This window comes from Malaclemys terrapin, chromosome 4, assembly GCF_027887155.1.
Source record: "Malaclemys terrapin pileata isolate rMalTer1 chromosome 4, rMalTer1.hap1, whole genome shotgun sequence".
In the NCBI taxonomy this organism is placed as follows: domain Eukaryota; kingdom Metazoa; phylum Chordata; order Testudines; family Emydidae; genus Malaclemys; species Malaclemys terrapin.
Window position 1 is genome coordinate 19,040,766 of NC_071508.1, and position 16,626 is coordinate 19,057,391.

Below are 16,626 nucleotides of genomic sequence, written 5' to 3' on the forward strand. Positions count from 1 at the left end.
CCATAAATCACAAATTCCTATAGATTTTTTTGAAAGAGGAGTCAAGAGTGAAAATTTCTGTAACTCATGTCAAAATATGGGTTTAGGGAATGTCTATCACGAGCCAGTTGGTGATGGATTAACGCATCCAGTGTTATAAAACTTGTTGTCTTTCCACTTAGCCACCACGTCTCATGCCTGCTAAAAACATTTAGTGTTAGCTTTCTCTCGCTTGGGATTTTCTAATGCCTTCTTTCCAATTCCTTGGCCCTCTCTCAAGGATATCCCATTGAGGGGTCTGCTGTTTGAGAATCAGCAGGATAGTTGTGTGTTTTCCTATTTTGACCATCGTCTCAGTAGTACCACTCCAGTTTTCCAGCAGCTGGGGCAAATAAAGTAAACAGCAGGTGTTGTATATCAGCAGGTCAGTGGTAAGGAGCAGAACAACCCCAGGTAACTTGTTATAGAGTTCCATTACCGAGGAGGGAGAAGTAGTTCATCTACTTTTGATACTGTCTCACATGACCTTCTCATAAACAAACTAGGGAAATGCAACCTAGATGGCGCTACTTATAAGGTGGGTGTATAACTGGTTGGAAAACCGTTCCCAGAGAGTAGTTATCAGTGGTTCAAACCTTGCTAGAAGGGTATAATGAGCGGGGATCAATTCTGTTTATAAGTTTGCGGATGATACCAAACTGGGAGGGGTTGCAAGTGCTTTGGTGGATAGGATTAAAATTCAAAATGATCTGGACAAATTGGAGAAATGGTCTGAAGTAAATAGGATGAAATTCTATAAGGACAAATGCAAAGTACTCCACTTAGGAAGGAACAATCATTTGTACACAGGGCCAGCTCCAGTGTTTTTGCTGCCCCAAGCGGCAAAAAAAAAAAAGCCATGATCAGCGGCACTTCGGCGGCAGCTCTATCCTGCTGCTTCATAATTCAGCGGCAATTCGGCGGCAGGCCCTTCCCTCCGAGAGGGACTGAGGGACCTGCCGCCGAAGAGCCGGACGTGTCGCCTATTTCCGTTGGCCGCCCCAAGCACCTGCTTGCTGCGCTGGTGCCTGGAGCCGGTCCTGGTTGTACACATACAAAATGGGAAATGACTGCCTAGGAAGGAGTACCGCAAATAGGGATCTGAGTGTCATAGTGGACCAGAAGCTAAATATGAGTCAACAGTATAACACTGTTGACAAAAAAAGTGAATATCATTCTGGGATGTAGCAGGAGTGTTATAAACAAGACATGAAAAGTAATTTTTCCACTCTACTCCATGCTGATTAGGCCTCAACTTATTGTGTGCAGATCTGGGTGCCACATTTCAGGAAAAATGTGGACAAATTTGAGTGAGTCCAGAGAAGAGCAACAAAAATGATTAAAGGTCTAGAAAACATGACCTATGAGGGAAGATTGAAAAAAATTGGGTTTGTTTAGTCTGGAAAAGAGAAGACTGAGACGGGACATAACAGTTTTCAAGTATGTAAAAGGTTGTTAGAAGGAGGAGGGAGAAACATTGTTTTTCTTAACCTCTGAGGATAGGACAAGAAGCAATGGGCTTAAATTGCTGCAAGGGAGGTTTAGGTTGGGACATTACGAAAAACTTCCCTAACTGTCAGGGTGGTTAAGCACTGGAATAAATTGCCTAGGGAAGTTGTAGAATCTCCATCATTGGAGATTTTTAAGAGCAGGTTAGAAAAATACCTGTCAGGAATGGTCTAGATACTTCTTAGTCCTGCCATGAGTACAGGGGATTGGACTAGATGACCTCTTGAGGTCCCTTCCAGTCGTATGATTGTATGCTGTTTCTTTCTTTTGCATATTTTCTCTTAACTGTTTTCACATGAAGCACCTAGCCGAGCATTGCAGTTCCCGGGGACGTTTTGTGCAAGGATCTGCAAAGAATAAAAGAAAAGAAAATTCACAGCAGCTATATTATTGAAGAATTCAAAAAGGCTGCAAAAGTGCCTCTGTATAACATTGTTTTGCATCCAATATTCAATGCTGTAGCTCTTGATTTATTCTTGCATCACTCTTCTGCTCTGCTTTTCTGTAGGAGGAGCAGGGGTTGTGATTTACTTGTTTTTTATACTCTTGTTAGGTAGATGTAACTAGATGGTGGTGTGGCTACAGGGATGGGGAGAAGCCAATAAAAGATCAGTATGTAAATTTCTGTAGTTACTGAACTATTATGGAGATGAATCACTAACTTTGAACAGTATCTTTGTGCTCTGATCTGTATTTATATAGTATCTTTCATCAAAGGATTTCAGAGAACTTTACAGACAAGAATTAATCTCACAAGTCACTTAAGCAATAGTATATTTTATTCCCCATTGTGAATGTTTTCCTTATGAAGTCTTAAAACATGACAGAATGCATTTGAGTAAAATTCACCCATAGGGTGTATACTGTCCTGCAGTTCAGTTCATACCCCTAGTTCAGAAGCTGAGTTTATGGCAAACAAAGTGCCTTTCTGCATGTCGACCTCACTTGGTGATGAGAGGAGTGTTATTGGAAGCCCAGAATTAATAGATGCTACACAGTTGATTCACGTTCAGCTTGCCCTTGACTAGTTTGAAGCTGAGAAGGTTGACACTGATATCCAGATTATCTATATTCTCTCTTACACTACAGTTGTAACATTCCTTTCTTTTCTTCTCTGGAGGGCACTCGCTATGTTAGAAATGAGCCTGGTTGTGAAGATCAAGACTCAAGTGAGAAAATAGCATAGTGTTTACAGCAGGGGACTGGTTATCATGATACTTACGTTCTGTTCCCTGCTTTGCTACCCATTCTGTGTGGCCTTAAGCAAGTTACCTCCTCTGCCTCTTTTTTTCTCCATGTGGAAAAGAGGGATCATAGTAGCCTACCTTGTAAGGGAGAATGAGGCTCTATTAACATCTGTAAATGTGCTTTGAAAAGTACCCTATAAATGCATACTTCATATAGATTTGCCTGAAATGACAGAAAATAAGAGCTGCTTACAGTCTAACCAAAGTCTGGACAAAAGAGGTGGGTGTGAGAAGGAAGGCATTTAGTTTACATGACTAATTTGGAGCTGCTCTGAAATAATTTGAGTACTGTATGTTCACTTGGTTACTGGTTTGTTTTCTGTATGAATAGACTTAACTAAACAGAAGATTGTTTGTTTGAAAAAACAGACAGGAAGGGAAAGAATGATACAACATTTGGAAGTTAAGGGACAATGCCAGGGCTATTAGCTTTTGCCTCCTCTCTCTAGCTAGCCCACAAAACTGGTTGGAACCAGGACAGATGAAAAGAACTCCTGGCAGGTTTAAAAAAAAAAAAATTCTCTTGAGAGTTTATAGTTGCTTGGGGGACTATGACACAGACACTGCCTGGGGGTTTCTGAAGAAGTTAGTCCAGCCTAAGTTACCATCAGGGGGTGGTAAACTTTTGTGCAAGATAGATTTGTGTAGTGTTTTCTATTTTAAAATTCTTTTTCTCAAAATTCTTTGTTTCTGTTGTTCAACAATACTTGGAATTTAAGAAGGCTGTCTGGTCACTCTTCTCACCACAGGTTACAGGCTCCCGAAGGAAAGAATTGCTGGTGCTGAACCCAGTTGGATTTGGCAAAGTAAGCACAGTCAACACATGGGGTACCATAGGCTTGGGCCCCATCTAAGAGTGGGTGAATCGTGTGATTCCACCTGAAATACGTGAAGGCACAAGGCCCAGGGACTGCACTCAGTGAGACCAGAAAGCAGACAAAGGAGCAGCTAACCCTGGAACCGTGACCGATTACTCATGTGGATAATGTTGGTTAAGTTTGGCACTTGTCTTAACAGTTCCAGATTTATTATTATAACTTTGTCATCTAGGGAGAAGAAGGCCTGGGTGAATAGTGAGTTTTGAGGAGAGATTTAGTGAAGAGTGAGGTGGGTTGTCATACTGGAAGAGGGCTGCTGCTCCAGATGTAGGGCAGAGTAGCTGAAGGAATGAAGTCAAGGGGTTTGTGGAAGTGGGAGGAGATAACAGGATCTCGTGTATAAATCAGGAGTTTGTAAGATCATAAATCCTTCAGAGAGGGGGCCTTGTTTTCATACCGGTCTCTAAAGTGCTTCACACACTGGTGTGATACACTTAAATAGTAATAGGGAGGGAGGACAGAAACTTAGACAAGAGGTGGCAACATGCAGGGCCTCAAATGTGCTTGTTTGGACTTGAAACCAATAAAGGGATTTTTGAGAAGAGAGATGAAAATCAACTTTTAAGTAGAGCCTTATGTGGATACAAATTTTGTATCCACATCCGATCTGCAGACATGGTCCGCGGATGTCTGTAGATCTCTGCTTTTAAGTATTTTTCTAATTTTCAAAATTTGCACTTGTAAATGTCTCTGGTACTGAATTGGCAGTATGGAGTTATTGGTGGGGAACTGAATCAGGGTTGCCTGTGGTTTTGTAGCTCAAGGTTCAGATGGTTTACTAGTGTGTCCATCTGCTGGTGCAAGGTGTGATTTCCCAAAAGAAGTAGTATCATGTTTAAGCCCATACTCCATCTGATGTCTGCCAAAAGACAAAGACAACAAGGAAATGTTGCTGTCTAATCTGTCTGCTGGTTGTGTAACCAGGCAGTGCATGACTTATGCCATACTGCCTCACAGTAGAATCTCTTAGAGCAGTTCAGTGTCAAAGCATTCTCCTGCTTGAACTTTGGAGATTTGCTTTGTCATTCTCCTGCTACTTTTCTATGTTACTTTCATTTTCTGTTTAGTCTCTAGAAATTTCCTTGAATCCTCCATTGGGTGGGCCCAAGCATTTAAAAAAACAAAGCAAAACCCAACTCTTTGTGTGGAGTGGGGGCTGGCAGGCAGGTAGGGTGACCAGACAGCAAGTGTGAAAAATCGGAGCCTATATAAGAAAAAGACCCCAAAATCAGGACTGTCCCTATAAAATCGGGACATCTGGTCACCCTACAGGCAGGGAGGGAGGGGTTGTGATACCTGGACACACTGGGACAGCAAGTCTGCTTTTCAGCTTGCATCTTGTTCAGTAGGTTTTTTATTAAATGCTGCAGCAGACTCTGAATTGTTTCCCAGTGGCAAAGCAAGCTGATGAAATATGACTCAGGGATGGGAAGAGACTTGGCAGAGGGCCTTGATGCACAAATAGCCCACTACCCTCTGAAGTATGCTTACAGCCAAGCAAACAGAAAACAAAATACTACAGGCTGCTTTCAGAATTGCTGCAGAATTTTCCCTCAAAATCTGTCTTTTGTTTCCTTGTTTTTTTCACCTTAGTGCAATGGTTTTATTGCTTGTGCGCTGCACACTTGGGATCAGACATTTTAGGATGTCTGGAGATTTATCTCTGTGTGTTTATGGATGGAGAGGAGGAAGTAATGCAGTAGTACCATGTCTGGCTACGGTAATATCTTTAACCTTGGGTCAGGGTAATGTGGGGAAGAAATTTCAGTGAAGACTGAAGTCTAGATCATGGTGTTAACCGGTTGAGTGCACAGTAACCTTTTGGCACATATCCAGCGTGAGTTATGTAGATCTTGTTCAGTGTATAAGCAACAGGCATCTGATGATGTAAAACCAAGCATTTGTCTTCATTTATTGGCTAATGTGACATGCACCCTTCCTGTAGCATTTGACTGAGTGGCTGTTTTAAATATAGTCCTATCTTTCCTAAGTAGAAAATGCCGAGAGTGGAATAATGGCTTATAGTATAAAATGCATTGATTGTGTGTCAATGAAAATCTTGCATGGTGGCTATTATGATCAGTCTGCTCTGTGCTAGGTAAAACCTAACAGTAATAATAAAAAAAAAACCTTAACCTGTTTGACTGCCTAAAACTACCTATTATGTCCTGCAGAACATTCCTCCAGTGTCACCTGATGCATTGGGTACATTCTCCATGACTTAAACAGGATGCACGTTAATGCAGCAATGATTGTGGCTAACATGTATTTATACCTAAGCTCTCTTTCCCCTCTTCCCCCAGTCCTGATAGCTTCTATAGACATACCTAATTTTCGTATAAGATAATTACTACTTTTACCTTAAGCAGTTAGCTAGTATTGGGGGGCGTGTGTCTAGTGGGCTGTTTCCATTATGAGGGGAGATTGATGATGGGTAACTCTTTGCAACCCTGTTTATTTAAAAAGAGCATCAGAACAGCCATACTGGGTCAGACCAATCGTCCATCTAGCCCAGTATCCTATCTTCCATCAGTGGCCAGTATCAGGTGCTTCTGGCAGTTGGAGGTTTAGGAACACCCAGAGCATGGGGTTGTCCCCCTGACCATTTTGGCTAATAGCCATTAATGGAGTTATCTTCCATGAACTTCGGTAATTCTTCTTTGAACCCAGCTATACTTTAGACCTTCAAATGTTCCATGACTGCGAGTTCCACAGATTGGTTGTGTGTTGTGTGAAGAAGTATTTCCATTGATTTGTTTTAAACCTGCTGTCTATTAACTTCATTGGGTGACCCCTAGTTCTTGTGTTGTGCAAAGGGGTAAATAACGGTTTATCATTCACTTTCTCTACACCATTCATGATTTTACAGACCTCTATCAATCTCTTAGTCACCTCTTTTCTAAGGTGAACAGTTCCGGCCTTTTTAGGCTCTGTCTACACTACCACTTACTTTGGTATAACTGTGTCGCTCAGAGATGTGAATAAGCCACCCCCCTGAGTGACCTAAGCACCGATGTGGACAGTGCTATGTTGGTGCTCGTTGGGAGTGGATTAATTAAGTCGACGGGAGAGCTCTCTGTCAGCTTAGAGCAGGTGCAGCTGTGCCACTGTAAGCTCTCTTATGTAGTCATAGCCTCAATCTCTCTTCATATGGAAGCTGTTCCTGATCATTTCTGTTGCCCTTTTTTGCACCTTTTTCGATTCTAATATACTTTTTTTTGGTGATGAATGTACACAAACTCCTGCTTCCCTGAACACATCAGAAATCAAACAGGAGGCAGTTTCTTTGCTTGCTGCTCCTAGCCTCTCTTCAGTCACTCTACCCAAAAAGCCCTCTTTGCTTTCTGTCAGGGTCATGCTGCAAGCGCTTCTCTTTCTGTTTCTTTGGCTTTCTGACAAGCTTCTCTTTACCTGTTCTCTGGGTAGTTCTGCTTACAGACCCACACATTTACACCAAACAATATCCAGCCCCCTTGCATTTGCATTCTGCTCCCAGTGAAACCTCTCTACTTGCATAGGTCAGCTTCTGACAGGCCTTGTATGTGGCCTGTGTTTTTGAGTGGTTGCTCCTATGGACTCGTTTATTTTAATCTAAAGAGGAGCTTAACTGCTTGAATGAGGGGCAGCTGTTACACACAACATCTTTAATAAAGCTTCACCCAACCTCCATTGCAACAGTACCTTTTACCCAAGGATCTTGCAGCACTGAAAACTCTCACAGTGTGCCCGTGAGGTATTATCTCTGTTTTAGATGGGTAAACTGAGAGGTTAAGTGACTTGCCTGAAGCTCACAATAGTGTAGTCTGGAATTGAAGCTAGGAGTTCTGAATCCTCATCCCATCCTTTTGTCCTTTCTTTTGAAATTGCTGATCAAATTACTTAATTTCTAAAGTATTCACTATGGCTCTAGAGGCCATAACATTGAATGGTGCTCCAAGATGTGTGTACTGCTGCAGGCTTCTACCGTCATCTGATCTATTGCATCTTAAGTACACTCTGTCTGAAATAGATTATAAGCACCGTGGAGCTGGGACTGTGTTCAGGACTGAGTATGCTGACAGCAGTAAATAAATAGGCTCCTTGATTGGAATTCCTGCCATTCTGTGTATAACCATGCATCTTGAAAGCAGCAGGGCCTGTGTCATAGCGATCCAGCAATTGAGTAATCACGCATGTGATTTTTGTGCTTCATCCATCCCACACAGCCAGAGGATCAGAAGACATTGTACTCCAAAATTAACCTAACGGAACTAATGCTCCTTAATTTTTTTGTTTAACTTTAAGAGATGGAGTATATAAGCCCTTGAGAGTGACCTGATTCAACTGGTCTGTACTTAAGGCTGCATTCTGTTTTGCTTTCCAGGAACCTACAAGCAGCCATTGGAGCCTACTATGACTTTGAGAGTCCGAACATCAATGTGCCCTCCATGTCCTTTGTTGAAGATGTTACCATAGGAGAAGGGGAGTCAATCCCTCCTGATACCCAGTTTACAAAAACATGGAGGATACAAAACACAGGTAAATGGGGGTACATCTTTCCTTTTTCATTGAACTGAGCTGGAAACTTGATTGAAACAAAGATCCACTTGTTTAAAATGATCTTTTGTTCCGCAGTAATAAAGTTATTTCATATCAAGGTGTTAATGAAGGGAGAGGCTTTCAAAGACACAAGGGGCAGCTAAGTCCCCAAATACCATTGAAAGTCAATGGTAGTTTGGTGCCTTTGAAAATGTTCACCTTTTTGGACACTGACGTTTGGGCAAAATGGAAGCATGTTATGTTGACAGGTGGGGAGCTGTAATTTCTGTCTTATCTACTGTAACTCCCCGAGGAAGCTTAGTCTGGAGATGTTGTAATGCCAAGGCCTATATATAGGTTAGAAAGAAAAGAAAGCAAATGTGATGTGATATCTGCTTCCAAGCCCCTTCCTCTTCTCCCTTCCTCACTGCCTTTCCCAGGAGGGTTCTTTTGTGTTGGAGGTAACATGACAGGATAGAGCCAGATGGGGTCTATATGGGTTAAGAAGGACCTTACAATCTTTTTTTTTTTCAGTCCCAGGCTCACTTCAGCAGTTTCCATCCCTCTAAACTGGATTGATATTTTCTGTTGTTCCTTTCGTTAGTACATAGTTTATTGGGTGTATTTACTTTGAGCTCTGTGTAAGAACAGTAGCCTGGTAGCACCATTGTGTTTATGGGGATGTTCGTTTTCCTGTTCAGACCTTCTGTTTTGACTGTTGGATATCCTGAACATTTCAAACTCGGAGGACAAGGAATTTGTGATGCAAATTCTCAGTCTGAAAGTAAAGCCATGCGACCTAGAAGTGGTCCTAAAATTGTTCAGTTGTTTCTGTTGATGGAATTCTTTATTCTTCTACTTCTTCTTCTATCCCTTCACTTAGGAAGGCGTATTTAATTGGGATGATAGTTGTATTGGAACAACTCTCTAGGAACAGATTTAGCCTTGCTATAGTGAATGGAATGAGTGGTGCTCTGGAGCCAGATCGTACACGACCGAAATCAATAGCTTTGCCACAGACTCCAATTGGAGCATGATTAGCCCTTGCCTGGGGACAGTGTTATCCAATATTCTGATTCAGACAGATGCACGTGACCAGCTACGGTGTTCCGTGGTCTTTTGAGTTCCCGTCTCTAACTACAGAGTTTGCCAAGTAAAGATGAAATCCAAGGGCAGTTATTTTCTTAGGTATTCATTCAGTATGGGATTTCTTATTTTCAATCTTTTCTCTCTCTTAAAAAAGGCTCTTCTAATCAGAAACTCTTCCAGCAAGAGGATGGAAACAGTTTACCTTTAAAAAGGGATATTTTTTAGCAAATTAACTCAGCCCATTTAAAATCAGAATTGTTTTATTTAAACTCCTTGAAACTCACGAGCAGCAGTATGTTAGAACTGCATTTCATTCGTTTGTGTGTGGTCTGTACACTGTCCCTTCAATTAAATGTGGGACACTTTATAGAACCTATGAGAGTGTCAAGAAATCAGTGGAGGTGATGCGACCCTGAGAAGAGATGGTGTAAGCTCAGACTAAATTACTCTGGGCTGTGACAGTTGCAATTCTATTAAAACTGTGTGAATTGTGTGAAATTAGGAACAGAGTAATCTTGTGGCAGTTCCTAGAGGAGAGGATGTGATGCAAGTTTGTGGAGACAACATTCCAGCGTGAGGTAAGCCAAAACAGTCAGTGAGTCTGAAGTGGGGCCAGGCAAAATAAACTCTCAGTGCTTATCTACTGAGATGTAATTACGGGAGGAAAATGAGATCCGGGGTTTCAAAGGGAGATAATACTTTGTCCTCGAGTGCTGCAATGACCGTCTGTCGTATGAGTAGTTAACCTGTGTATCTGAATTTAATTGTCATGCTTTTGCTGCTTCTGTGCAGAATGATAGCATAACAAGGACTAATGTTCTTAATCGCGTGTGAGCAAATTACAGCTGTGTTAAAAATCATAAATGACTCTTCCTGCCACGGAACTTGGAGCACTGTATAGTAATATGCTAAACATTATAAAACAAACGTTATTAAAGCCCAGCATCCTAAAAACTTAGACTTGGATACAGGACATATGGGCAAGAAGTGTGAGGTAAAGATAGACTCAACACTTTGTAAGCTGGCGATCCTATGAAAAAACATCTATTGCAGAGAGAGGGTTTAGGTGTCGTATTGGACTTCCCTGTGTATATTTGGTGGCTATTTGGGTAAAATGGAAAGGTGACTGTGGAGCACTTTATTTCTAATGTGCAAAACTATTTGGCAAATCTGTACGTTTACGATGTATATAATATATGGACAGTTACTGTCAAATATGAGACATTCTTGACAAGTGATGAGGGATAGATCCAGGGGAAACAAGTTTTTCACCTTAGCAACCCCCACGACAAAGGCACTATAATCTTCTCAGCAGTTGAGGAGGAGTTTCCTAAAAGTCCTGGTCCTGTCTAAGCTTCAGAAACTTTCAGGATGAGGCTGGAAAATACTAGCTCCAAATGAAATCCCCATAAGTGAGATCTACTGTTGACTGACAGACTTGTTTCCAGTAACTAAAAACCCTTTGCTTCCCTGCCTTCATTCTCTTGGGTTTTTTCCCCTTTGTTTTTATGGTTACGTCTTAAAATCCCTCCCACAAGTGACAGATGTGCCTTCATGAAAACGTGGATTTTCGGTTTCTTAAATTTTTTTTTCTGGATACAGTGAATTTTATGTTGTCTTTAAAATTTGTTTCCCTTCCTAAAGTCTTTGGGTCTTGTAGGATGTGGGTAGGGAGTTGAAGTTAACAGTTTCAACTTAGAATTCCTTGGTTTTTGTGGCTTCCTGTCAAAACCAAACTTTGTTTTGGCTTCCACCAGGGCTAAAGCATTACTTTCTTTTGTAAATTTTGGCTATAACAATACTTCGCCTTATCCACAAAGGCCAGACTACACTGTTACAACTTGATTTAGCTTCAATCCAGGTTTTTGTGGTGGTGGTGTTACTGTGCAGATTAGGCCAGTGGCTTACATTTAAAAATATTTTAATTAATATTTAGTATCCAAGGACTGGAATGTTCAAGGTTAGATCTTGCTAGGTAGATGCTGAAGTGAAGCCAAGATTCTTAATGATCCTGCAGCAACCCTTGATTAAATGACTTCAGTTCTAAAACATGAAAAAAACAGAGCGAGGCATCGCTTTGAGGGATTTGGTGTGGCAGAGCTGCGTTCTGTCTGATGCAGAGAGCAGAGCTGTTATGTACTCAGTTGGTTGAACAGGTCAATTAGAGTTCTGTAAGCATGTAGTTCTGTTTATGAATAAACTGGTTTCAGGCAGGGGCTTTTTGCCTGTTATCAAAAACTAAGGTCCAGTCCTCCTGCAGTGTGATGGTCTTTTTGCAGGCTAGCCAATCTTGTATAATAGCACTAAAGAATCACCCCGATTCAACAGACTTACTTTCATCTCCCAGTCTACCTCTAACTGCTGCAAGCTCCTTTGGACAATTACTGCAATCTGTCATCTCCCGAGAAATGCATGTACTGAAATAGGACACAATCATCATTTTGTTTTAATGGTGCTTATCAGCTATAGCACTATAAGCACATGGCAAACTTCAAGCCATTAAAACTGATAAAAATCACACATTATTTAAACCAAAACCATGTTGCTAGGCCGCACACCCTTTCACACACAAGTCGTCACGCTCCATAACTCCCACACATCACAGCATAAGGCCTGCTAACCGCTCAGATCTTCCTTTTCCAAGGATCCCCAACCTTCGTGCTGTTTCTAACTGTAGCTGGATCCAAAGATAGCTGCCCTGATCCCATTCCAACTATCCCGCACTGATACTTCCTCAGTTGATGGTTTTCTCTCTAGGTTCAAACCCCACAAATCATGATTCACTGCCATGCCCTTGCTGCAGTACCTCCAGAGAATAGCCAACTTTATGGAAGAGTCTCTCTCAAGGAATGCTCCTACAAGATGTCGCTTGGTCACTAATACCTGTCCAGAGTTGCCATCTCAGCACAGGCTTGCAATAATCATATATGTCTGTCCAAGTTTCTCTGCAGCCCATGGACTTCCCTAAACGGCTCCCATTAACTTAGAGCAGGCAGAATGCAATCCCTACAGCCCAAAGACCAAATTTCTCAGTCCAGCTCGTATCACATTCTCAGAGCAAGAGAGTATCCAAATGCCCTGTTGACACTGATCTTCACACACCCACCGGAGCCATGCTCTACAACTCTTTCAAAGCCATTCTTCTCAGTTTTTCTCTCACCATCCCCTCCTCTTTTGCTGTTGCATGAAACTGCTGCATCTCTCCTCAAATGAGCTGTTGCATGTGCACCAAATACCACTTTGTGCCATTCCTTGATGCTATACAACATCAGTCCCTAGAACGTCAATCTAAACTTGGATCTCAGTATATGTTGTCAGAGTTCAGCCACCCCATCATGGAGCTGGGAGGGGCTCACTGCAGGAAGGAGAAATAAAAAAATATAGATGATGTTATTTCTAGTTCACAATTTTACAAACAGGGAGCACAAAAGCATTTGCTCTTCCCAAGACTGCCAACAAATTGAAAAAGGAACATGCCCCCCCTGGAGGAAAATGTCTTGTGTTTCTCCTATTAAAATATTTTCAGTTATGCAATGGGGGCGGGGGGACAAAAACAGTAAAATTAAGATGGAAAACTAGCTGGTCATCTTCATTGAGTGCTATATGTGTCCCCAATATGGCTAAAGTGCAGCTGAATGTGTCATCACAGGTCTCACTCAGATATGTTGATTACTGTTGGACTTTGTTAAACCACTGCTCTGGGTTTCTCAATTTTTAAAGGACTTGTGCATATTCTACAGGTCTTTCCTTTCAGTTGGTCATGTGCTGGAACAGTTATGTTTTGTATGAAAATCTTTCTCTCCCCTTGCTGTTGTATGAGAACTAGAAAATTTGACTAGGTTGGTATCTGTTAGCCAACTTGACATCTCCTTGACTGTTTAACAGAGCAGTGTAACTAATTTAATAAAATGTTTATCTACTCGAGCAGGCACTTGCCAGAAAAGAAGCCGATGTGAAGTCGCTACAGTTGCATTGTCACTGACCCTTTAATACCTTTTTCTACTCAATCAGGGACAGAGGCATGGCCCCCAGGGGTTTGTCTTAAGTACGTCGGGGGAGACCAGTTTGGCCATGTAAACATGGTGATGGTCAGGTCGCTAGAGCCCCAGGAGATTTCAGATGTCAGCGTTCAGATGTGCAGCCCCAGCACAGCGGGAATGTATCAGGGACAGTGGCGCATGTGCACTGCTACAGGACTCTATTATGGAGGTAAGTTATTCCTCTCTTTGCAGTTCTGTCTTATTTGTAATGCTCCCAAAGCATACAAGGTAGGAGCCTTCATCCTTGTATTGCTGTTGGCCAAATACTTGCTTGTATCCCAGTCACCCTCCTAATATCCAAATGATGATCTAGAAGTACTGTAACTTTTATTCCTGTGTGTTTTAATGGAATAGCTGCCAATTCAGCACCTCCCTCTGGCAAGGTGTGAGGAGCACTGGGCATTTTATTGTGATGGTCCTTGGTATATGTCCTGTGATAAGTGCTGTCTTCAGCATCCCAGGCGGCCAGTATGTTAATCCTGAAGTACATTCAGATTGCATTCCCCATGTTTGTACTAGGAGTAGGAAGATGCAGATCTATCAGATCCAAGAAACTAAACATAGAAAATGAAATGGTGAAGACCTATGAGTTGAGCTAGATTATTCCCTTGGGACCAATGCTGGACTGTTCTCTCTACTTGATCCTTCAGGTTTTTTCCAATTCAGTTTTAAGAGTGGAACAAAAGAGTTTGCACCAGTTTTCATGGAAGACTATTTTACAGTCTAATTGTCCATATCAGGAATTTTTTTGCTCAAGTGAGAGCTGTTAAGTGCTCAGCACTTTTGAAAATCATGCAGCTTAGCTAGGCACCTAAGTATGGACTTCGAAGTCTAAGGGTTTATCTAAACTAGGAAGTTGTGCTGATTTTACTATACTGGTATAATTAAAGTTGCTCAAATCCTGCCTTCCTTCCCCCCAGTTTGGGTGCAGTTATAGTAGCAGAGAAATATTTTACACTGCATGGCTATTCCCATGGCTGTTCCCAACTATACTGATTCAGAATGATCTGGACAAGCTGGAGAAATGATCTGAAGTAAATAGGGTGAAATTCAATAAGGACAAATGCAAAGGACTCAATTTAGGAAGGAACAATCAGTTGCACACACACAAAATGGGAAATGACTACCTAGGAAGGAGTATTGTGGAAAGGGATCTGGGGGTCATAGTGAGTCAACAGTGTACCCCCTGTTGCAAAAAAAAGCAAACATCATTCTGGGATGTAATAGCCAGAGTGTTTAAGCAAGACATGAGAAGTAATTCTTCTGCTGTACTCTGTGCTGATTAGGCCTCAACTGGAGCAGTGTGTCCAGTTCTGAGCGCCATATTTCAGGACGGATTTGGACTAATTGGAGAGAGTCCAGAGAAGAGCAACAAAAATTATTAAAGGTCTAGAAAACATGACCTACGAGGGAAGATTGAAAAATGGGGTTTGTTTAGTCTGGAAAAGAGAAGACTGAGGGGGAACATAAGTTTTCAAGTATGTAAAAGGTTGTTAGAAAGAGGAGGGAGGAAAAATTGTTTTTCCTTACCTCTGAGGATAGGACAAGTAAGGGCGGTTTAGGTTGGACATTAGGAAAAACTTCCTAACAGTCAGGGTTGTTAAGCACTGGAATAAATTGCCTAGGGAGGTTGTGGAATCTCCATCACTGGAGATTTTTTTAAGAGCAGGTTAAACAAACGCCTATCAGGAATGGTCTAGATAATACTTAGTCCTGCTGTGAGTGCAGGGGACTGGACTAGATGACCTCTCAAGATCCATTCCAGTCCTATGTTTCTATGATTTAAGGCTGGTCTACGTTGCAGTTATACTGGCAAAACTTAAGTTGGTAAAAATAAATAAATAAATAAATGGGTGAAAAAAATCATACCCTCAACTAAAATAGTTAGCCCAGTAAAACCTAAATGTAAACTAGCCCTAACCTCATGCACCTAGTTTTGGAAAACGTGGCCTGTATTTGGAAAGTACTTAAAATAGTTTGGACCTCACCTAAATAATAAATAACCCACTGTCGTCTTCTGCAGGGCACTTCACTCTTTTGAGATTTGCACTGAACCTTCACTGATACTAACGGCTAGCAAGAACATTGCTAACAAGATTTTCATGATTTTTTTTTTTTTTTTGACAGAGTGCCCTAAATGCATGGGGTCAAATGAGAAATATTACCACCATGGGACAAAATAATTATGTACACGTTTATTGAGAACTGTCGGCAGATCCAAGCTTTCTTTGAAGGGGATGTAATTTATACCTGAAAAGAGAGGACAGCTTTCTCTCCTGCTTTTATTTCAGTTCAGGATGTCTACATAACTGCAGTTGTCTTTGTTGTTGCAAAGCTATGTAACAGCATGTGATTTTTATTTTTAAAGGTCATTAGAAGTAAAGTGTAGGGTAAAGGTTATAAATCTTCTTTATTTGCTTTTTTCATCTATAGCTCTTCCTGATATTTACATTCCTCAGTTAGAAACATAAGTGGTGTCATATCAAATGAGATCCATCAAGAGTGATAACTTGCTTCCAAGGAAGATCCCTCCCCATAATTTATAGCCAGTTCAATGTTGTACACAGTGTGTGGAATTCTTTCCTGATCCCTCTGCATGGTGGGATGGTGCTCTGACGCATGGTTTGATTACCCCTATTTTAGCTGGGATAACTACGGATGATGTTGGTCATAAAATTACTAATGCTTGGAATGTGGGAGTAATTTTATTTGTAGAAGCATTCTTTTGTCTTTGTTTCTCCAAGTGTGGGGCATCTAGAGAGGAAATTTGCTTTCCTGTGGTGATCTTCTGCATATACCATATTTTTAGATCCCTACTCATGTATTAGTTTCTTCCCTGTTAGATTTTTGAAATGATATGGTGCTTTAATTCCCTTTTTTAAATGGTGGTAATGGAGCTGACTATTACCAGTAGATGTCCTTCCAGATATGTGCAGCATACCTAATTTTGACTAGCTCTGAATGTGTGTGTATTGGGAGGAGAATTTTGCCATCCCTCCGTTTCTCTCCCTCCCTAAACCCACCCCCAAGGTATTAAAACAATCATTCCTCCCTCAAGAGGATTGGAAATGGCTTCCTCTGGAGTGCAGTGCTACTTAAGAGCATTAATCAGAGGTGTGTTTTGAAAATAACACAAAGTGCTTCTCCTGGGACTAAATGTGCTACTTCCATAGCTCTCCCAGCCCCTCATGATCTAGGGAGCTCCAAATTTGAATTCAGATGATCCTAAACCACTGGGCTGGCATTGAGTTTCTGAATTTTTTTGGCTACTTAACTTGCAAGTCACATGCCTGAGACTCTTAACCCATGAATGAAACTGTATTCATG

General features: G+C 41.4%; 1 protein-coding gene across 6 annotated transcripts in view; it reads left to right on the plus strand.

Moving 5' to 3' along the window:
- The window catches only part of ILRUN (inflammation and lipid regulator with UBA-like and NBR1-like domains), a 50,129-nt gene that overhangs the window by 13,946 nt on the left and 19,557 nt on the right, over window positions 1-16,626 (plus strand). For 5 of the 6 annotated variants that reach the window (XM_054025449.1, XM_054025454.1, XM_054025453.1 and 2 more), the window contains 2 exons: window positions 8,016-8,170; window positions 13,271-13,468. In XM_054025449.1, the coding sequence (XP_053881424.1) occupies window positions 8,016-8,170; window positions 13,271-13,468 (353 nt within the window). Of the gene's footprint in view, window positions 1-3,523; window positions 3,581-8,015; window positions 8,171-13,270; window positions 13,469-16,626 lie in introns of all 6 variants that reach the window. The other variant, XM_054025452.1, reaches the window with a different exon arrangement.